Source organism: Papio anubis, chromosome 5 (assembly GCF_008728515.1).
Source record: "Papio anubis isolate 15944 chromosome 5, Panubis1.0, whole genome shotgun sequence".
Lineage (NCBI taxonomy): Eukaryota > Metazoa > Chordata > Mammalia > Primates > Cercopithecidae > Papio > Papio anubis.
In genome coordinates, this window is record NC_044980.1 from 142,051,801 (window position 1) to 142,074,963 (window position 23,163).

Sequence of the window (23,163 nt, forward strand, 5' to 3'; positions counted from 1 at the left end):
TACAGGCATATGGGGTTTTTTGTTTGTTTGTTTGTTTGTTTGGTATTTTTAGTACATGTTAGCCAGGCTGGTCTCAATCGCCTGACCTCAAGTGATCCGCCCACCTCAGCCTCCCAAAGTGCTGGGATTACAGGCGTGAGCCACCTCACTCGGCCATGAGATCATATTTTTAAAAGAAGTAAAAGTGCAAGGCACAGTACCCATCATATAGGAAGTGTTCAATGCATGTTGGCTGTTATCATATAGCTTTATTATTATTGATTATATAACCCACATACCTCTAGTCAGAGGCTTTTCTGTCAGCCCAGAGAGATTGGTGAGATGGGTCCCCAAACTCAGACGTCTCAAAAGCAGAAATCCCCAGTCCCACTAGGCCTCAGGCCAGACATCCGATCTGGTGAATGAACAGCAGTTGGGGAATGGTCAGAGGAGCTTACTACTGGCTCCAGCAAGGTCTGTAGGTAGGAGACGCCTATGAGAGGAAGGCCAGAAGGTACGCTAGTGCTGCGATTGAAAGCTTAGGCTCTGGAGTGAGATCTAGATTTGAATCTTAGCCTGCCAGCTGCGTGCCTTTAAACAAATGACTGTGCCTCTCTGAGCCTCACTTGGCTCATGTGTAAACAGGCAAAAACAGAACCTACCTCACAGGGTCATTATGAGGAGTGAGGTAATCCATGCAAAATGCTTAGCACAACATCTGGAACATCACTTTAGCGCTTGAAAATACTACCTGCTTTTACCATCAGGCATCCCAGATTACTCCCTGGGACTACGCTGCTTCCCCACGCCTTTGGTGAAGGAGACAGTGCAGGACGCTGGATGCGGAAACAGCTGCCATCTTGTGTGAGGAGTGCGCGTGTGTGTCACAGTTTTCCACTTCCTCCTGGACCCATTTCCTTTGTGAGCTCAACAGGGAGGAATCCGCAGACAAAGGAACAATTCTGGGAGAGCCCAGTCCCACAGCCAAAAGCTGTTTCCTCAGAAGCGGGTGGCCTTCCCCCACTCCCTCCTGTGTGGTCTGGAAATGGCTTGGGAAGAAGCAGCTATGGCTTCCGTGGAGGCCCAGAGCTGAGAAACAAAGTGCCCCAAGTGACGGCCCTCCTGGTGGAGGACGGGAACCTGGGCAGAGCTGATGCGAGGAAGGCCATTGAGGATGCGGGGCTTCCCTGAGCCCGTCATCCTAGCCTGACTCCTGGGAAGAGTGGCTCCCAGAAACTCCCTATGACCACCCTGTCTTCCTGAAATAACCGTGTGTCGAAGAATGGTGCTCTACCATCTCTAACAATAATCCCTACGGTTTACCAGCCTTTTCCCAGCCATTCCTCATTTCCCCCTCACACAAACCTGTGCATGGGCTTTCTAAGCCCCTTCTTACAGATGAGAAAAATGATTCTCAGGGGGTTAAATAACTCACCCGAAATTACATACTGGCAAATGGGAGGAGTTAGAGCCCAAACCAAGTCCTCCAAGTCCCAAATTCTTCCCACTATTTTTTTGCCTTCTCTCTTCTTCATGAATGTTTCTGTGTTTCTGCCCTGTGGAGTCAAATTTGTACTATTCTCTTCAGCATAGGAGGATATTCAGTTTCCTGCAATCGCTGTAATTAACACACACAAAAGTCTTCCAAGGTGACCTCACTACCCCTGCCCTCCCTCACACAGGGGCTATATTTAACTCTTGGAAAGCACTAAGACTGAGGCATTGGCTTTGCAGCTGGGTTTTTTTTTTTTTTTTTTTTTTTTCTGTCCCTTTGTCATTCTTTTCCAGCCTGCATGTACAGTGGGCTTCCCTATCCAAGCTGGGACAACAGGAAGTGTTTGTCTTGGTGATAAACAATGCGAGTCCAACCAGCGCCATCTCCTTCTACATTCTGCCCACTGTTTGGCCTTCACTTGGACTCAGAGAAGTGCTTGTAAATTCAGAGGAAGGAAGGGAGATGTCCTGATGGCCCCAGCTGGGTAGATTTGCAACAACTTGGAAGAGTCTGTGGGCAGGGGAAGGACAGATTTCTCGACCCAGGAAGTGAAGGGCAGTTCTGCCAGCCTCACCTGAGGAGCTGGTGACCTCTCTGCAGAGTAAACCCAGATCTGGACACAGACAGAAGAAGCATCCTGAAGGAAAACTGGGGGAGGCATAACAACTAGATCCTCCAGTATTCTCGTTCTAGCATGCTCAGTTTCCACATGTGTAAAGGAGCTAATCCACCTTATTGTAAGACTTAATTTATGGGCCGGGCGCAGTGGCTCACGCCTGTAATCCCAGCACTTTGGGAGGCCAAGGCAGGCAGATCACGAGGTCAGGAGATTGAGACGATCCTGGCTAACATGATGAAACCCTGTCTCTACTAAAAATACAAAAACTTATCCAGGTGTGGTGGCACGCACCTGTAGTCCCAGCTACTTGGAAGGCTGAGGCAGGAGAATTGCTTGAACCCGGAAAGTGGAGGTTGCAGTGAGCCGAGATCAGGCCACTACACTCTAGCCTGGGCAACAGAGCTTCCATCTAAAAAAAAAAAAAAAAAAAAAAAAAAAGACTTAATTTATGTAAATAATACATGTAAATCACTTAAAGCAGAATATGTCTTATAGTAGTAATGGAAGAGTAATGGAGATAGCTAACATTTACTGAGAGCTTACTATGTGCCAGACTCTGTTCCAGGCACATTCACATGTGTCGGGGCCTGTTCCCACTGGTGAGTAGATATGCTAACGTTACTAACGGTGTACATGAGGCACAGGTCGTTAACATGAGTGCCCCAGAGGTACACAGTTTGGAAATTGGGGAACAGGAATTAAACTCAGGTGGTTTAGGTTGCTCAATATCTGTTATCATTATTTCTCAATGTATATGTTAGAATTAAAATCCACCAACTACAAAATGTGCATCACTAAATAAATTGGCAACCGTATTCATGTGAGGGATACAAGTTCAACAAAACAGAGCATTTGGGAGCCTAGCCAAGTGAAAAATTGGGCTTCTGCTTCCTTTTAAGTACTGGGGGTACTTTTTGTTGCTTGATTTTTTTTTTTCCAAGCATCTCTTTACCATTCTGAGCCACTATAAGGCCAGACATGGTTTTAAAAATCACACTAACTAGCTGTTAGACTTTATCAACTCTAGAAAAGAAAATAAAATTTGCTCCAATAATTTATTGTTCCATGTATACTTAAACATTTGCCCTGTGTTTGGTACTAGCCAAAGCTGGCAATCTTCCTGTACTCAAGGAGCTCAGGCTTAAGTTGGGGAAAGTGACCATCATCAAAAAATACATAAGTAAATACAAAATCTTACCATGTGAAGTGCCACAGGGAGAGATACTTGCTGCTACCACGGCATAAAATGGGGGGAGTAGGTGCAATGAAGAGGACAAGGAAGGTATACCTGAGGAAGTCAGGATTGAGTGGAGAGCTAAAGAGGATGTTACTGGCTGACAGGGGAAGGGAGTTCTGATAGGCAAAAAGAATAGCTCATCAAAGTCCCTGAGTTAAGAGGCTGAAGAACAGAGTGTGAGGACAGCCTGGAAGGAGGTGTCCTTAGAAAAGCCTGCAGGGGCCAGGCCCTGTGCCTCACGCCTGTAACCCCAACACTTTGGGAAGCTGAGGCGGGCAGATCACAAGGTCAAGAGATCAAGACCATCCTGGCCAACATGGTGAAACCCTATCTCTACTAAAAATACAAAAATTAGTTGGGTGTGGTGACCCACACCTGTAGTCCCAGCTACTCAGGAGGCTGAGGCAGGAGAATCACTTGAACCTGGGAGGCGGAGATTGCAGTGAGCCAAGATCGCGCCACTGCACTCCAGCTTGGCGACAGAGCGAGACTCTATCTCAAAAAAAAAAAAGAAAGAAAGAAAGAAAAGAAAAGCCTGCAGGGTTTGAAAGTCACAGGAAAGGCTGCTCTTCCTTTCCTTCATCCCACCCAAGCACTGAGCTCACATCTGATCAGCATACTGCTTTTCTTTCCAGGGTGACTTGCCTCGCCACTGGTACAGTGGGTCATACCCCACTAATATGCTGGTTTGTTAAAACACAGTATGCAGAAAGTTCTTTCTAAAATAATGATCAGAAATGTTCAAAGTAATGCACTGGTTCTTGCTCCAGAACAGGAGCCTTTATGAGATGGAAATTGGGTCATTTTCCTTTACATAAGAACGGAAATTTGAGCAAATCAAAAGAAAAATTGTAGGCCCTTCATAAAACCACAGTCTCACAGTGGTCTTTTTCCATTTTTAAATGGTGCTAGTTGCATTTACTCTGACTTTGAAAACAAAGAAGGATAAGTTATCTTCGTGATCTCTGTAAAGAGGCTGGTCAAATAGTGAGGTGGGGAAAAAAGAAGTTGTATATTTTCCCACTGCCTTGCATTTAATGAATTTGTAATTTGCAAGCTGTTTCCAAGCATTTTTGTACGTTCCAGAGTCTGAAAGGTACACAGGAATGAGATTGTGAGTCCAAGTGCCAGCACTGGGCCCAGTTTGATAGGAGCCAATGCAGGGTTTATTATTCTTGTGGCTTGCTGAAATTTAATTACTTGTCTTTTGTTATGAACTCATTATCTTTGCGATCTCTAAATAAATCTGACCTTCTGTGCGCTAGTGTCCTTACTGGCTGCGATAAATACCTCTTGCTTAAGGTTTCACTCAGGCTGCATCAGGGATGTGAACCAGGTAGCAAGTGGTAGTACTTTTTATTGGTAGCTTAATTTCTGCTATCTAACATCTTATTTTTATTTCAGTCATGTGAGGAGAAGATAGAAAAATGATCTTACTCTTAGTTGGGTACTCACCAGGAACAATAAGCACTTAGCAGTCTAATCTTAGATATATTTTAAATAAGTTTCTAAATTTATTTGAAAAACTTTTTTGCAATCCACAGAATAATTATCCCTCATCTTGGGTTTCTAAGCCTGTCTGTCTCACTTAAAAGATTGAAAACCTATAAGCAATGATTAGTCCATTTCTTCCTGTTATATCTTTTTCTCATCATTGGAATTCACTGTACCTCCCTAAGACTCAACTAAACCAAGCAAGATAGATGGAATTTATTCGTGGTTCTAAATAAACTGGAGATATAAAGACAGTTCTGTTCTGATGCCCAAGTCTGCCAAGAGCAAAGACATGAGAGGAGGACAGCTTGGGAATTGGGAACGAAATTTTTCCTGACTAAGGACAGCAGGGACCCAGGATTCCTGGATTGTGTTATTACCCTCTGTCTAGAAGATATTGTCTCCTCATCTTGCATGGAGGGGGTCCTTCGAATGTGGGCACCCAGAGGGAAGGGGCTCCGCCAGCTCCTTGTGCCACAGCCATCCCAAGCTCAGTGTCAGGGCCAGAACCATGAATAGTTCACAGGATGAGGCTTTCAGAGTCCCACCATGCCCTCTTGTCCCCATACCTTCCTCCTTTGTGCCTACCACTGCACCTGAAACTCCACAGGATTGTTACAGATGAATGAAGACAGCAGACATCGAGTGCCTGAGCACCAGACACATCAGTTCATTTCATCTTCACCATGACCTTGGAAAGCAGCTACTGTGATCACCCCCACTGTTTGCAGGTGAAGAATCAGAAGCTTAGGAAAGTTTAGAAGTTTCCCCCAGAGGCCCACAGCTAGAAAATGACAGAGCTGGGAGGGGAGCCCAAATTGTCCAGGCCTGTGCTTTTAGCCACTCTTCTATGACTTATCTTAAGCATCAAGCTTTGTGTTAGTATTGTGTGAACTTAACACAAAATGCTTTTTCCTGCAACTGGTTGTGTGACCATAACTAAGTTAAATAACCTCTTGGACACTCACTTGCTACATGTTTAATATAAAAGGATTAGACTAGGCCATCAAAATATTGGATTCATTGAGTAAATGTTCATTGGGCATCTACTGTGTACTGATTGAGACACAGACCCTGTCCTTGTGGAGCTTGTTACAACTATAGCAAATCTATTCCTATTGCTGTCTGATCAATACTTTGGTCTGCATAGTTCTGGAGAGTATTAGAAAACAACAACAATGACAAAACAATATGCAGTATGGCTATCATTTAGTGAATGCTTGTTTGAAGCATGGTGCCATGCAAACTGCTTCACAAGCATTACGCACCTAGTTTTCCAACCCTATGTGGTTGGGATCCTATTATTCTCATTTTGCCTATGACAAAACCAGGGCTCAAAATTTCTAATGTGCCCATCAATGCACAGCTCAGAAGTGGCAGTGCAAGAATCCCAATATACATGGGTCCGACCCCAAAGCCCTAGCCACTGCACTATTCTAAGCAAGACTCCATACTCCAGCTATTTATAATCTTCAGAGGCTCCTATTCCCACCTTGACTCTCAGTTATTTCAGAAGAGGATAACTAATGATAATTTTTTAAGGAATAAGAGAGGTTTTCCCACATTCCTTGTGTTCATAGATGTCCTCTGTAGCATATTTGTTCTGGTGGAGTGTTTTGCAGAGGTTGAACCTTGGACTGCCCACATCAGAATCACTTGGAGTACTTGTGAAAATGCGAGTTCCTGGATCCAGGGACCGACCTACCAAATTAGACTTTCTGGATAGGAGGTCTGGGAACGTGCATGTTCAACAGTCCCGCTGGAGGAGTCTTTTCTTACTAAAAATTGAGGTTACTGTCCCGGTGGTATATATGAGCCCTAGCAGAATCACCTGTCATATGCCTTACACCCATGTGACCTCTCCGATTTAAATTCTCTGATGTTTTAAATATCTGTGGTTTGAATTCTCTAGCATTATAGATGGAGCTGTCATCAAACCTCTGTATTCACTGTGATTGGAAGCTAGCTTCTTGCGGTGAGCTCTGTATTGTTCTGGAAGAGCCCAGCACTGGCTGAAAGATTTCTTATATCCATGATGTATATCAGGTTTTCTCTGGGATGAGATCCCTGCTGTTAATTCAGGTATTTGCTTTCAGTAGTTTATTTTTTTTTTTCTATGAGATCTTCACAGTTGAAGCTCTGAAGTTCAAATAGGCCCAGTGGGGAGAGGGCCTTCACGCGGGAATTTCAGCCTCCCAGTGAGGGTTTCCACCCACAGGTGAAGGTATCCTCGGATCAGGAGCCCCATGAAGTCATGGCCCAGAGCCCTCCATTGGAGGGCGGTGAGAGGAAGCCCAGTATTCACATCTGCCCACCTCCCCCCAGCCCCAGCCTGGCCTCCTGGCCTCTGCTGCGCTGAGCTGGGCTGAAGTCTTCTGATGGAGCGTTCAGGTGTGGGGCCAGACAGGCCAGGGTTCAAGGCCTGGCTTTACTGCTTGCTGGCTGAGTACCTTCACTTCTCTGAGCCTCCATTTCCTCCTTTGTAGGGCATTGAAAGATTAAATGAGATAATGTGCATTAACTGTCCAGCACAGGGTAACTGCTCAGCTCCAGGGAAAGACTCTTGCAGGTTCAGTGCAAGTTGTGCTTTGCCACATGGTTCCCCTCCCTCTGCCTCTGCTGCCTGCCAGATCCGTTCAGGTCGCAGAAACCCCGCCAGGACTGGCAGCCCCTCATTCTCCATCTGCTTCTCTCAGATGCACTCAGTTCCTTTCTTCTCCTTTGGTCTGTTTGAACTTCGGTGATCAAATCTCAGTTAAAGGAAGAGCACTTAGATGTCAAGGTCCCATGTTAAGAATCCCATCAAAGACCAGGAAGTAAACAAAAAAGGTATTACAAAGCTTGGGTGCTAAAGCTCAGGTTTTTAAATGCAGAGCACTCATTCAGAACCTAACTGTTCTTACTTTAGAAACGACTATAACAAACCTTAAATTAGAAGCGGTAGAGCATTTAGAAGCCAGAAAACTGCCACACATAGGCATTTACTGATAGCAACAAGAAATTGTTGGAACATCACAGCAAAAAGAAAGAAAGATGGAAGGAAAGAAAGAAACAAAAGAAGGGAGAGAGGGGAAAATAAAAGGAAAAAAGAGAGAGACGGAGAGTGGAGAGAAAGAGAGAGGAAGGGAGGCAAGGGGGGAAGGAGGGAGGGAGGGAGGAACAGATTTAAAAATCCCAAAAAGTTTAGCAATCATTAGTCATTCACTGGGGGGCAGCAGTTTTTAAAGTGTAGCTAGGGATGAGGGGGTTGCCTGGGGGCAGTCCCCAAGATGTTTTCAGGGGGTTTGTAAGGTCCAAACAAATTCTATATAGTACTAAGACATTATATACCTTTTCACTCCCATTCTCTACAAGCTTACGGTGGAGTTTTTCAGGCACAACCTGTGATGAAGGGGTAACTTTGAAAGCTAGTGGGATAAGTATCTGTGTGTTCTTGTGTTTTAAAGATTTTTCGGTTTTAATGTTAATACAATAAATATTGATAGATACAATCCACATAAAACAAAAGCAATTTGTGGTCCTCAACAATTTTTTTTAAGACAGGGTTTTGCTCTGTTACCCAGGCTGGAGTGCAGTGGCACAGTCACAACTCACTGCAACCTCCACCTCCCAGGATCAAGCGATCCTCCCACCCCAGCCTCCTGAGTAGCTGGAACTACAGACACGCGCCACCACTGCCAGCTAATTTTTTGTATACTTTTGTAGATGGGATTTCACCTTGTTGCCCAGTCTTGTCTCAAATTCCTGAGCTCAAGTGATTCGCTCACCTCGTCCTCCCAAAATGCTGAGATTACAGGCGTGAGCCAACACGCCTGGCCCAATAATTTTTAAAAGTGTAAAAGGACCCCAATACCAAAAAGTTTCAGAATAACCGGTATAGGGATAAACAGCCCAGTGCACCCCTGAGCCATAACATCCTGTGGAAGAGCAGAGAAGTATCGTGTGCTTTTGAATGTGAGTCGTGGCTGCAGGCCACGGAAGGGCTCCCAGGCCACCTGCGGCTGCCTTCTTGCATCTTCCATGGCCTCCTTTGTGAGTAATTTCCTAAGAGAAAGTACGCATGTGTGCATGTTTGAGAGCGAGAGAGAATGCGCATTGGGACAACTGGAACAATCTCTTACTCATTTTTTCTAAGCCCCACCCAGGGGCCAGGCTGACACATAATTAGTACTCAGTAAATGTTTTGGAATTGAGTTAATCAACATTTAGTGTATTAGTCTGTTCTCACGCTGCTAATAAAGACATACCCGAGACTGGGCAATTTATAAAGGAAAGAGGCTTAATTGAGTCGCAATTCATCATGGCTGGGGAGGCCTCAGGAAACTTACAATCATGGCAGAAGGGGAAGCAAACACATCCTTCTTCATATGGTGGCAACAAGGAGAGGTGCCAAGAAAAAAGGGGAAAAGCCCCGTATAAAACCATCAGGTCTCATGAGAACTCACTCACTGTCACAAGAACAGCAGCACAGGGTAATCCCCGCCCCTCCCGCCATGATCCCTCCCACGATACGTGGGGATTCTGGGAGCTACAATTCAAGATGAGATTTGGGTGGGGACACAGCCAAGCCGTATCAGTGTGTCTGTTGAGGGTGCCAGAGACGTTTGTCATTCCATTTGAAAAGATTTATTTGAAAACAGCTAAAATTTGGCTAAAATGATTTTAAATGATTACCTGCTTTAAAGAGGGAAACATATCCATCCAGAACCCATGTTTATGTGATATGGTGGAAGTTCAGGCCCTGGTGGCAGCAGGATCTTCAGGCACCTTTCACCCCCCAGAGCTATGCCACTCTGATCCCTAGGGATCACGTAGACTTGGAATCAGTCTGGCTCTACCTCTCAAGCTGTGCCACCATCCCATAGCTGCCACAGCCTTAGTATCATCTTCTGAAAAATTAGGCATCCCCATAGGACTGCCCACAAATGTGCCCTGGGGATTGGATGGAAACACACAGAGAAAGCCCCTCCCTCAGTGCCCAGTGGCTGAGAGTGCACATGAGATAGGAGCTGTCCTTATCAGCCTTCAGCTCATTGTCAGCGAGTTTGGGGTGATGATGGATTTTGCCACAGACTGCAGCATCATGTTTTCCTAACAAGAGTCACTATCTATACATGAAGAGCACCCACACTGAGCAGGCCCCACACTAGATGATAAGGAAGCAGAGATTCCCAGTCCAGTCCACGCCTGCTAGAGCCTCACAGCCTGCTGAGGGAGGCAGGCGCTCAGGGATCAGCACAGATCAGTGTAGTAAATTCTTCAGTGACAGCAAGAATAGCTGACTTGTGGTGAGCATTCACTCTGTGCTGGGCAAGGCCCTTTGCATGCCTGGTGTCATTAATTCTCACAGCCACCCTGTGAGGCAGGTTCTGTTATTATCCCCCCTTTAAAGGAGGAAACTGAGTCACCGACAAGTTAAGTGTTTTGCTAATGAATGATAGAACCTGAATTTGAACCCAGGCGATCTGGCTCCAGGGCCTGTTCTCTTCTGCATGATGCTGTATCTCCTCCTACACCTCCAGGCCCTGCAGCTCCGGGTCAGTGTCTCCTGTTTCCTCAGGAGGGCCCAGGGTGGGGAACAGCACGTGGAGTTAGGAGTCATGACTGAAGCTGAAGTCCTGGCTTTTCTTCTTGCCTCTGTGCAACTTCAAGCAAGTTATTTATCTTCTCTGAGCCTTAGTGTCTTCATCTAAAAGGCAGGGGTGATCATGGGACCTACCTCAAAACTTGTTCGTAGGAGCAAAAAAATACTGTGAGTCAATATATCTCTCTGGTTAAAAGAAAAGAATGAAGAAAGCAGCTTCACTCTAGGCTCTGCCAGCTGTGTGATCCTGGAGAAGATATTTAACCTCCTGGAGCTTTAGTTTCATCCTCCATATAATGGAGATAATAAAATGCTTGATACAAGATTTAAATGAGACAATAAAATGTAAAAGGGCTGAACACAACTGATAATGATTGTTCAGCACAGGTTATCTTCTATTATCACGCTTTTGTGCTTAGTGGGTTGCAAAGCAGGACAATACTACTGTGATGAAGCTGGTCTTTGGCTCTAAGGCAAACCAAGTCCCAAGTTACTTTTTGGGGCAGGGAGACATCAGTGACATCATGGTCTTGGCACACTGAAGTCCTTAAAGGACTCTGTGCTCTAGGATCTTGCAACTCATATGGTCCAGGACCACCAGCATCAGCTGCAGCTGGGTGCGGATCAGAAATGCAGAATCTTGGATCCCACCCCGCACCCCCTGAATCAGAATTTGCATTTTGACAAGATCCCCAGGTAATTCTTACACACACTGAAGTTTGAGGAGCACTGGTGTCACGTGGAAAGAAAGAATGGCACTGATAACGTGGAGTGAGAAGGGTTAATGTTTAGTTTGGCTATGGCCAAGGCACCGGAAACAGAAGGTTCCAGAGATTGAAGCACATGAACTGATGGGACAGGAAGGCTCTCTTTCCTGCCTCTGTCCTGGATGGCCAGGGGCTCCCGCCTGAGACCTGTGCTGAGCTTCGAGCTGCAGTGAGAAAGGACCCTGGTCAAGCAAAGCAGAGGGCAATCTGGGGCAGAGGGAGGCCTGAGAGCCCTTGCTCGGGGTTGCCTGAGCTCAGGGTTGCCAGGTGAGCCCAGGAAGGTCCAGTCCTTGGGCCAAGGCCATCTGAGGTAGAGTGGGGAGACCCGGAGAAACACCACAGGACTAACTGAGCAGGACCCTCTTGCAGGAGCTGGGTGGCAGGGCTGGGACAGCTGAGAGCCCCTGGGTCTGCTGGCACACCTGGACCTGCCCTCTGACCCCTGCCACCCAACTGTGCTGTGACTGTGCAGCTGTGACTGTACCTGTCCGCCTTCCTCCGCAGTGCTGGAGCAGCTGCTCCCAGAGCTCACCGGGTTGCTCAGCCTTCTGGACCACGAGTACCTCAGCGATACCACCCTGGAGAAGAAGATGGCCGTGGCCTCCATCCTGCAGAGCCTGCAGCCCCTTCCAGGTCAGCCGCCAGCAGCCTGCCTGGAGGAGCTCTACTTATGTAGGACAACAAAACCTCCCTTCACCTGACTCAAGAGCATGCAGGAACCCTCTGCCGCACCCCCATCCCCAGGGGCTGCCGCAGGAGGAAGGCTAAGCCCTGGACACAGCGTCCAATGCATTCCATGCAAGCAAGAGCTTGTCCACTGGGGCCCCTCCCCACCGACAGCCCTGGCTGTGCTCTTTGTACTCCTTCACCCCCACCCTCCACACACACGCACACACACACATACCCCCCACACTGACCTACAACACACACATCCAGCCCCTCACACAACTCAACATGCTCCCATGCTCCCCACACACCCACCACACCTGACACATGACACGCACACACCCTAGCATATGCCCGACAGCCCCAGTAATCTGTTTCCATACTGGGCTTCTGGGCATCCTTTTCCCTGGAGAAAGAGATCCTCAATAACAGTGTAAAAACTAAAACAAACTTCGAAACCCAGTGAAATAATTTAGGACATGAATGCGCTTTGCAAAGTGAGCACTGTGTCCCATATGGGCTAGAAGTATGAGTGGGGCAGGGGAGACCTGGTCCCTCCTCCTTCACAGCTGGGGGGTCCCTCTTCTTCCTCACAGCAAAGGAGGTCTCCTACCTGTATGTGAACACAGCAGACCTCCACTCGGGGCCCAGCTTCGTGGAGTCCCTCTTTGAAGAATTTGGTAAGTGACCCCCTCCCAGCCTCAGCTACGGAGCTATCCCTTTCTCCCTGTGTGTGCAGAAGCGTCCCCCGACTGGACTGGGCCTGGCTCTAACGTCACATCATTAAGTCGCTTGGGGCAAGTCCTTGGCCCCTCTGGGCTCTGCCAGCTCTGAAAGTCTAATCAAAGTCTGCCTAGGAATAGGAATTGAGCTCAGAGATTCGAGGAATGGTAGGGATGACCATGCAGTCCAAAGAAGGCGTGGCACGTTAGGGTGTTTCCTCGCTGGCCATGCCCAGGTGATTGCCACTTGAGACACTGGGCTGAGTGGTGCAGTGGCTCAGCAGAAATGAGAGCTTGCGTGGCTGCCATGGGCATGGGAGCAGCTGAGCCGGGTGCATGCAGAGTACCTGCTGACCTAGCCCTATCCTGAGGGAAGACAGCCCTGTTCAACACAGAAAGAAAGCTACAGGTCTCGGTGAGAGAGTTTTGGGGACTCATAGACTTAGGGAGCACACTGTGCCTTTATAACATCATGCTCAAAGATTTCCAAAGTACCAAAACAAGTATGATTTTATTTGATCCTCTCTACAATCCTGGAAAACAGACAAGGCAGGCATCATTGCCGCCAGCGTACTGATGAGTTTCAGAGTCATAAGTTATTTGCTTAGGGTTACTAATGGAGGGGTGGTGGAGCCTGACCTCACACTCAAGCCTCCTGACCCCAAATCCAGCCCTCTTCCCCAGGGCTGTGCTGCTTATCCTTGGCTTTCTTTGCCCCATGGTCTGTCCCTCTGTAGACTGTGACCTGAGTGACCTTCGGGACATGCCAGAGGATGATGGGGAGCCCAGCAAAGCAGCCAGCCCTGAGCCAGCCAAGAGCCCATGCCTGAGAAACGTGAGTCATGGCCTGGGTTCCCACACCGCAGGGCCTCTGTGCCTCTGGAGGAGGCAGGGGAAGCTCTCCCCTTCACGCTGGGTGCCCTCCTGGCGGTTCTGGACCCTGTTGTCTCTCTCGGGTTGTGGGTGAGGGCACAGGCAGCACCATGTGAACATTTCAATGGCCCATGATGTGCTTCCTGTGTGTTTTTTTCCTTATTTAATTTTATTTTTATTTTTTATTTTGCCACCCTCCTGACTGGGAAGTCACTGTGTTTGTGCTGAGCAGGGAGAATGTGGTGAACTTATCTGTGCCTTCAGGCCCGAAGGACGTCACCACCCCAGCTTCTGATTGCATAACATAAGCCGGGCTATGGGAAAAGCTCCGGACCAGGAGTTGGGTGACCTCTGCCCGCCCCCATGGCTCTGCTGTGTAGCCTTGGGCGAGTTGCTTCTCTTCTCTGAGCCTGAGTTTGTCACCTACAGAATGAAAGACTGGAACACATGTAGGATGCCCAACCTTGGGGCCATGGAATTAGAGCAAGGGGCTCATAATCACAACAAGCTTTATCTGTCAACTACATAATTCATTGTCATCATCACTAGCAACGGTACCAGTCACTAACAACTTACTATGTCCTTTACATGCTGACAGCAACTGAATGAGGCTGGCACGATTGTTATGCCCATTTTACAGATGAGGAAACTGAGGCTCAGAGCAAATGAGTGATATGACCCATGTCCCACAACTCACACGTGGCAAAACAGCTGTAAAGCCATGGTTCCCCTGGCCCAGTGGCTCAGCACTCAGCTGCAGGTGGTCCTGCCTCACTAAAGAACAGGCCTCATGCTTCCTTGTCCTACTGCACCCCGTGTGTGTGTAGACGTGGTTACAGAGTAGTGCAGAACTCACAGTAGCTTCTGGTAATTCTGCATGTGCTCAGTAAAAAGTGTGACTACTGCTGTTTGGCAGTCCACAAACCTTGCAGACATTCCAGGGGATCCCCGATGATTAAAAAAATTGGGGTAAGAAGCACTGGATAAATATGCCCTCCAGTTTTGCCAGCTCTGTGACTCTATTAAAAGGTATGGCTTCACATCCACACTGCCTCCTGCCTTCCACAAGCTCCTGCCTCCCTCTCCCTCAGCCTCCCTCTCCCCACCCTACTCCACTCCCCTAGCCCTCTTTTTTGTCTCCTTACAGGCAGCCAACCTGCCTCCACCACTCCCCAACAAACCTCCCCCTGAGGATTACTATGAAGAGGCCCTTCCTCTGGGACCCGGCAAGTCACCTGAGTACATCAGCTCCCACAGTAAGTTCTGGTCCCCTTGGTGGGGCTGGGGACTTCCCCTCCCTGAGAAGCCAAATCTCAGCTCCTCTGTGGAGCTGGAAGTGCAAGCCTGTCACCCTCCCAACCATGTCACCATTGACTGAGGAGAAGCTGCCCTGGGCACCTGGCCTCTTCGGTGACAGCCTGGGTGGACCAATGTGTGTGGCCCCAGGGGCTAGGGACTTAGGTTCTAGTCCCAGATCTGTGTGGCCTTGGAAAATCCCCTTGCCCTCTGGATCTCTGTTCTTCCACCCTTAAAACAAGAAAGAGGAACCAGACACACCGTGTCGGTGTGCTAGGAGGCAGCTACACAGATGACCACCACTATGCTGTTCCCCCTACTAAAACTGCTAACCCAAGTGCTCCTCTCGAGCGGGTGGTGAAATTGTTTCAGTAGACTCACATCCTACAGGTGGGTTAGGTTATCGAGTCAATGCATAAAATAAAAAGCATGCGGTCCAAACCAGAGGTTGTCAGAGTAGAGTGGGGGTACCCAGGGGTTCATAAGATGATGTAGGCAGAAATATCAGAAGCTTTACTTCTATTTAGTTCAACACATCTTTTAATAAATTCCATGTAAATGTTTTGTAGTATTTATAATCTGATAATAGCATATTTTTTAAAAAATGTTTATATATACACATATACAAAAACACACATAAATGTATGTATATATTTTTACTAGTAGGTGAGTGCAGTAAAATAATTTAGTGAGCACTGGTACAGGTTACCATTGAAAATCTCTTAAATGGGCCATAAAAGAGAGTCTTTGGTCTTTTCATCGGTTTCCTCCAGCATTGCAACACATGGACATTCTTTTGAGTGAAGATCAGATGAAGTCACTTGTTTGGGTAAAAGGACTAAATGTTACATATAAGAAACTATATCCTAATGTTTGGATGGCTCAGGATGAGTAGTTGAATTTGTAGAAGATACTGTTTGTGTGATGCTACTCTGTCATTCAGCAGCACAGTGGAATGTTCTCCAACCACCAAAAAATCATCAGATTTCTAAAATGAATTCTGATCGGCACAGACAGATCGGTTTTATTATGTCATTGAAAACATCAAACACAAAGTACTGCGTACAATTCCATTTGTTTTTTTAAATAGGGTGTACACACACACACACATATATATACATACATGCATGCATCTGTTTTAACAATTTTTCAAGGATGTGCAAGGAACTATTAATAGGATTTTCCTGCGGGAAATTAATAGAAATATGGGTGAAGGGAACATGTTTTTTCATTCATACTCTTTTGTATTACTGTTTGTGCTTTTTACCATGGTTGAATTTTTTTATTGTGGTAAAATACACATAAGATTAACCATCTCCACCATTTCAAACTGTCCAACAAGTGACATTTAGTACATTCAGTACATTCACAGTGTTCGCAGCCATAACTACTATCTAGTCCCCAAACATTGTCATCACCACAGAAGGAAGCCCATGCCGCTAAGCAGTCACACCCCATTCCCCACCCCAGCCCCTGCTAACCACCAATTCACTTTCTGTCCATAAGGATTTGCCTATTCTGGACATTTCACATAAATGGAATCATATAATCTGTGGCCTTTTGTGTCTGGCTTCTTTCACTTAGCGTGTTTTCTAGGTTCATCCATGTTGTAGCATGCCTCAGAACTTCTTTCCTTTCTGTGGCTGAACACTACCCCATCATAGGGATAGACCACATTGTGCTTATTCATTCCTCAGCTGATGGATCTTGGGCCGATTGCACCTTTTGGCTATGGTGCTTGGACCAGGTCATCCACAGCCCTCTTCAGCCCCGATAGTCTCAGGTTCTGTGTTATCGCAGATGTAAAACAGCCAACTTTATTTTATACGTTCAAGGGCAGGGAACAAAGTGCTGCTGGGCCTTCAATCCCAGGTCAAGCCTATTGGCTAGATGGGGCTCCTTCACCTCCCCAGGGAGCTCACTTCCCTCTCAGACAGGGCAGAGAAGACACCTCCCAGAAGCCGCTGGAATCCTGGGGTAGAAGGAAAGGGAGGGCTTCAGGAAGGGCCGGGAACCTTGTCCAGGGAAAGCACGCCAAGCCCATCAGGGAGTATCCTTCCTCTCGCGCACAGCGTCCAGCCCTGCCAGGTGCCCTCATGCCCCCTCACCCTTCCCCACTTCACACCTCTGGCCCTGGTGAACACCCCTGTTCACCTCCCAGGAGATGTCCAGCGTCTGAGGCCTCAGAGTGCCTGCTGGAAAGGCGGGCTCCGAGCCTCACTTGGGAGATAGAACTGGGTGTCCCTGTCACTGGGAATGTCAGTGCTGCTGTCTTCAGGAAACAGATGCACAGGAGGGGCTAGGAGCCCAGAGCAGCATTCTGAAGAGCAGTGTGCTGTGAGAGTGAGTTGGACTGGGTGAAGGAAGGCTTCCTGGAGGGGGGATGTGCACCATCCCCTGAGCCGGCACCCTCAGTTCTGATCCAGGCTCTGTCACCAGCAAACTGTGTGTGGCTTGTTTCCTTGTCTGTAAAATGGGGCTGATCTCTACCTCCCTGCCTTGTGGGAATCAAAGGAGACAATCACAGTAATAACAGCTGGCACTCGTTTAGCATATTGTGTGTGCCAGGCACTGTCCTAAGAATTCACATGCATTGTATCACTAAGCCAAGGTGGGAATTGCTCATGTCACTTTCCAGATCAAGAATCTGAAATGCAGAGACTTTTCTTTTCGAGGTCACTCAGTAAATGATAGAGGTAGGACTTGAACTCAACTCTGATTGATCCCAAAGCACATGCTCTTAACCATCTGAACTCAAAGTATGTTCCAGGGACTGCCTGTATCAAAATAACATTTTTTAAAAATTATTGAATAAATTTTCCCCAACTCATTGGAGTCCAGTATATTTTCTATTTTTATGGATGTTTAGAATTTTCCTATTAAATAGTCATTTTTTAATGCAGATTCCTCAGCCCAGCCCACTCCAATGAACCAGAATCTCTGGAGATACAGCCCGGGCGTCTGCATTTTCAAACAACTCGCAGATGATTCTGATACAGAATACAGTTTGAGACATCCCACTAACACCAGCACTGCACTGTGCTACCTCCCAGCTCCAAATGGGAAGGTGTGAAAATCCGCACAGGCAGTTGTAGTCACTATTATGTGCAATATTATTATCTCCTCTAGTTCAGTTCTTCCTTTGCAGTCCCAGAGGTTTAGAAGGAAGTGAGAGGAAGGGCTGAGGTGGAAGAAGATGAGAAGGCAGAGCAGGGAGGGAGGTCTCAGCCCAGGCAGCTGGTACATTGCTCCCCGCAGTACAAAAATCAGAGCTGTGACCAACACACACACCCCCCCCACACACACACACACACATACACACACACCATGCACACATGCAATACTCTGGGGTCATTGAGGAGGAGCTGACCACTCCCTGCCTAAGGAAGTCAGAGGAAAGCTCTTTGATCTGGGTCTTGATGGATGAGAAGTCCTCTGGCAGAAGAGAGAGAGCACAGGGAACAGCACGAATACGTGCCAGGAGATATGACAGCCCAGCAGGGCAGTTTCTGGTGACAGGAGCAGAGGGACTGTGGGGAGCTAGAACAGATGAGATGCAGAGAGGAGGCCCCACACCCTGGCCCAGGGCTGCTCAGAGTGCCTGCTGTCTCTTCCCTGAGGAGGAGTAGGGGTGTCAGGATCTCCCCCAGTCCTGGCCCCTGGAGTTCTCCTGCATTTCTCCAAAGTGCAGCTCTTTCTGACAACCCACAGATGGCTGCAGCCCCTCGCACTCGATTGTGGATGGCTACTATGAGGACGCAGACAGCAGCTACCCTGCAACCAGAGTGAACGGCGAGCTTAAGAGCTCCTGTAAGTACCAGGTGGGCGTCCAGATGCTGGGCAGGGCTTCTGCCCTTGCCCTGGCTGTTAGCATGCGTGTGCCCACCAGCCCCTCACCCAGACCATGGTCACCAGAGAGGCCCCAAAGCCCTTGTTTTGGGTGACCCCAGCACTCAGTGGAAGGACCACTGGAATGAGTCAGGAGACCTGGATCGAACCCTTTCCCTGACTTTTGATAACTGATCTTAGGTGAGTAATTTCTTTTCGCTGAGCCTCAAGTTTCCTTATCTATAAAATGGAGATTTGCTGGGTTATCGTGAAAATAATGAAAGACAACAGATGTCAAGATGAAGGGGTCATGACAATAGCATAAATTTATTGAGCATTTATTGGGTGCCAAACACTTGGCGAAACACTGTCCATGCATTGGTCTCCAAATAACCGGCTGAAGTGGGTATCTCGTTTATTATGATCATTTTACTGATGAGGACACTGAAGCTCTGAGAAGGGAAGTAACCAAGATCACAAAGCAAGGGATTAATCAGTACAACAAAATGCAAAAGTAGGGGCCAGCCAGGCATGGCTCACACCTGTAATCTCAGTACTTTGGGAGGCCAAGGCGGGTGGATCACCTGAGGTCAGGAGTTGGAGACCAGCCTGGCCAACGTGGTGAAACCCCATCTCTACTAAAAATACAAAAATTAGCCAGGTGTGGTGGTGGACGCCTGTAATCCCAGCTACCTGGGAGGCTGAGACAGGAGAATCACTTGAACTCGGGAGGCGGAGGTTGCAGTAAGGCAGAGGTTGCAGTAAGCTGAGATCACACCACTGTAGTCCAGCCTGGGTGACAGAGCGAGACTCCATCTCAAAAAAAAAAAAAAGTAGAGGTCTTAGTCATTACCAGTGTCATGCCTTATGCCCATGCCTTCCTAGCCTCAGGCCCCAGTGCAGGGATGGCTGCAGAGGGGTGAGAAGGTGCTTCCCCAGAATGGCACAGTGACAGATCCTTTCCCATGACGCCTGCAGATAATGACTCTGACGCAATGAGCAGCTCCTATGAGTCCTACGATGAGGAGGAGGAGGAAGGGAAGAGCCCGCAGCCCCGACACCAGTGGCCCTCAGAGGAGGCCTCCATGCACCTGGTGAGGGAATGCAGGATATGTGCCTTCCTGCTGCGGAAAAAGCGTTTCGGGCAGTGGGCCAAGCAGCTGACGGTCATCAGGGAGGACCAGCTCCTGGTGAGTGGTCTAGCAGCAACCGTGTGCCTCGGCCTCACATGGACTTGCATGTGGGTGTGTCTCTACATCCATGTGGATATGTCTGCCTTGGGCATACCCGAATTGACTTGGTGCACAGAAGCTCAAAGCTCCCATGCTCCCAAGATCACGACTTTCCCTACTGGAGCAGAATTTACACACACACACACACACACACACACACACACACACACACACCCTCTGTCTCTCTCTATCTCTATCTCTATCTCTCTCTCTCGCTCTCGCTCTCAAATTTAAAGACCTGGGCTAGGCACGGTCGCTCACACCTGTAATCCCAGCACTTTTGGAGGCCAAGGCAGGTGGATCACTTGAGGTCAGGAGTTCAAGACCAGCCTGGCCAACATGGTGAAACCCCATCTCTACTAAAAATATAAAAAAATTAGCCAGGTGTGGTAGTGTGTGCCTGTAGTCCCGGCTACTTGGGAGGCTGAGTCAGGAGAATCACTTGAAACCAGAAGGCTGAGGTTGCAGTGAGCCGAGATCGTACCACTACACTCCAACTTGGGCGACGGTGTGAAACTCCATCTCAAAAACCAAAAAAAAAAAGACCTGATATAAGCTTTACCATGTTTTTGTTTTGTCAAAAAAAAGAATTATCACTTTTAAATTTTTGTTGTTTTTCATTATGCAAGTAAATGTGCTTATTTATAAACTAGAGAAAAACAGATGAAAAGTGATTTAAAAAAAAAACTATTGACCAAACATCAATAATTTCACTGACCAAGAGATAACCACTATTAAGCTTTAGTGTACACACTTCCACCCTCATTTCCATACATCTGTCTTTTATAAAACGAATCCCCTACAAAACTCAATTGTTCTATTACTTGCTTTTTTTAAGAAGGGTTTTTTTTATATTTGCCATCTCTCAGCCTATCATTTCATAAAAGAAAGAGCACCTTTAATTACAAAGTAAGAGGATAAACATAATTTCAGAAAAAGAATAGCTTCTCTCCCCAGAAATCTGTTGACAAGCCTTGCCCAACACGAATGCATCTGAAACATGACCTTTTCTCACTCCAGGGCGGCACTAGTCCAAGGGACATGACAAACCTCTTTCCAATCCTACCCCTTCTATATTTTTCTCCACATATTGCAGTAGCTAGGACCTCAAGCACAATGCAAACAGAAGTGGGAGAGCAGGCATCCTTGTCTCAGTCTAGAGCTCAAAAGGGAAGTCACTGTTAAGGCTGGGTATGGTGACTCATGCCTGTAATCCCAGCACTTTGGGAGGCTGAGGCAGGAGGATCACTTGAAGCTAGGAGTTCAAAACCAGCCTGGGCAACAAAGCAAGACTCCATCTCTACAAAAAAAAACAAAATGTTTTTTATTTAGCCAGGCATAGTGGTATGCACCTGTAGTCCCAGCTACTCAGGAGTCTGAGGCAGGAAGATTGCTTGAGCCCAGGAGTTTGAAGCTGCAGTGAGCTATGATCACAGCACTGCACTCCAGCGTGGGTGATAAAGCAAAACCCAGTCTCTAAAAATAATAATAATAATAATTTACCATTCAGGATGACATTTGCTGTGGTTTGTTTGTAGATGAAAATGTTCCTTATGATTACATTAAGGAGATCCCTCTATTTTAGTTCACTTAAATGGATGCTGAATTTTATCAAATACTTTTTCTAGCTCTATTCAGATATGTGATTTTTGGCCTTTTTTTCTCTTCATATGGTTAATGATACAGTTGGTCTTTGAATGTTAAACTGCTCTTGCATTCCTAGAATAAACCCCACTTGGTCTTGATGTAGTTGCTTTTTACATACATCTGGAATCCATTTGCTAGCATTTTGTTCAGGGCTTTTGCGATTGTGTTATGAGAGAAATTAGCGTATAATTTTCTCTTTTTGTAATGTCATTGTCAGGTTCTGGTATGAAAGTAATGCTGGACTCATAAAAAAAGATGGGGAAGTGAGAATCATTATTCATAAACTATTGACTTCCCAAGGCCAACCCTCCATCTCTGCTAGAATTCTGTCTCCCAAATTCCTGCCAGGTAGATTTTTAACTGGCTTCCTCCCGAACCAGCCCATTCCTTCTCTGGTTCTTTAGGATAACCTGGTCTTCCTAGGATTATGCTACAGTCTGCCTCTTCCCAAATAGGTAGTTGTGACTGAAAATTGCCCAAAGATGCCTCCTCCCAGGCTTGTCTTCCAGGGTGAACAGCCTGGACCCTTCAGCTATCCTCGCACAGTGCCCATGGCTAGGGTGGGGGAGGCCTCTAAAGGGAGGTCGGGCCTCCCCCGAGCCTTTGTGTGAGGATGTCTCTCTCCTCTACCCTCTACTTCAGAAGATCCTGATGCCTTTCTCTCCCTGTCCAGTGTTATAAAAGCTCTAAGGACCGGCAGCCGCATCTGAGGTTGGCACTGGATACCTGCAGCGTCATCTACGTGCCCAAGGACAGCCGGCACAAGAGGCATGAGCTACGTTTCACCCAGGGGGCTACCGAGGTCTTGGTGCTGTCATTGCAGAGCCGAGAGCAGGCCGAGGAGTGGCTGAAGGTGCGTGGCCTGCACCTGACCTTCCCACCTTCCCACCCTTTCTCTCTTCCCCAAGCCAGCCCTCAGTAGAGCTGGCTCCTGTCCCTGGAAGAGCCTCTTGCTCAGTGCCTGAGCCCAAATGCCCTGTGTGTGGCTAGGGTTTATGTATGGAAATGGGCCTCAGATGTGTCCAGGACGCAGACTTCATGCTGGAGACCTATGTTCCTTCTAGTTATTTGAATTCCCTTTCCAAATCCTTACTGTGGGCTTGTTCAGGCTGCACTTGTATACCTCCTGGAACTGGAAGCTTAATATCTACAAAGGAAGCTGATTTCATCATTAGACCAGTGAATTCTTAAAACAACAACAACAATAAAGGAAAAATCCTTCCTTGCCTTGAAACGTACATCCTGGTAATGACCACCCATGGGCCAGCTTCTGCCTCTGCAGCTACACGGAACAATGAGAGTTACCAAAAAATGAGCACTTACTTTGTGCCATGCATTGTGCCAAGAGCTTTACATACATGACCTCATTTCTGCTTGAAAATGGGACAAAATATTATTGTTCCTTTTTCACAGATGAGGAAACTAAGACGCAGCTTTGAGAACTTATGTGACTTGCCAAAGGTCACACAACCAAAGTGATTGGAGCCAGAATTTGAAGCTAAGAAGTAAGTCTCCTCCAAAGGCCATAGGCAGGATGACATAGTGATGACATGGGAGAGGGGACTTTGTGGCACCCACACTTGAGTCAAGCCCCAGGCCTAAGGGGCACTTACTGGTTGTGTGACCTTCTGCAAATGACTTTGCCCCTCTGTGCCTGTTTTTTTCATCTGTGAAATGGTCCTTGGAAGGATTCTGGAGAGCACTCGGCACAGTGCCTGCCAGGC

General features: G+C 47.2%; 1 protein-coding gene across 1 annotated transcript in view; it reads left to right on the forward strand.

The window, feature by feature from the left end:
- The window catches only part of AFAP1L1 (actin filament associated protein 1 like 1), a 66,549-nt gene that overhangs the window by 15,518 nt on the left and 27,868 nt on the right, over nt 1–23,163 (forward strand). The window contains exons 2-8 of the mRNA XM_003900337.4: nt 11,680–11,808; nt 12,438–12,521; nt 13,301–13,398; nt 14,584–14,692; nt 18,444–18,542; nt 19,539–19,750; nt 22,113–22,292. Coding sequence (XP_003900386.1) covers nt 11,680–11,808; nt 12,438–12,521; nt 13,301–13,398; nt 14,584–14,692; nt 18,444–18,542; nt 19,539–19,750; nt 22,113–22,292 — 911 coding nt within the window. The remainder of the gene's footprint in view (nt 1–11,679; nt 11,809–12,437; nt 12,522–13,300; nt 13,399–14,583; nt 14,693–18,443; nt 18,543–19,538; nt 19,751–22,112; nt 22,293–23,163) is intronic.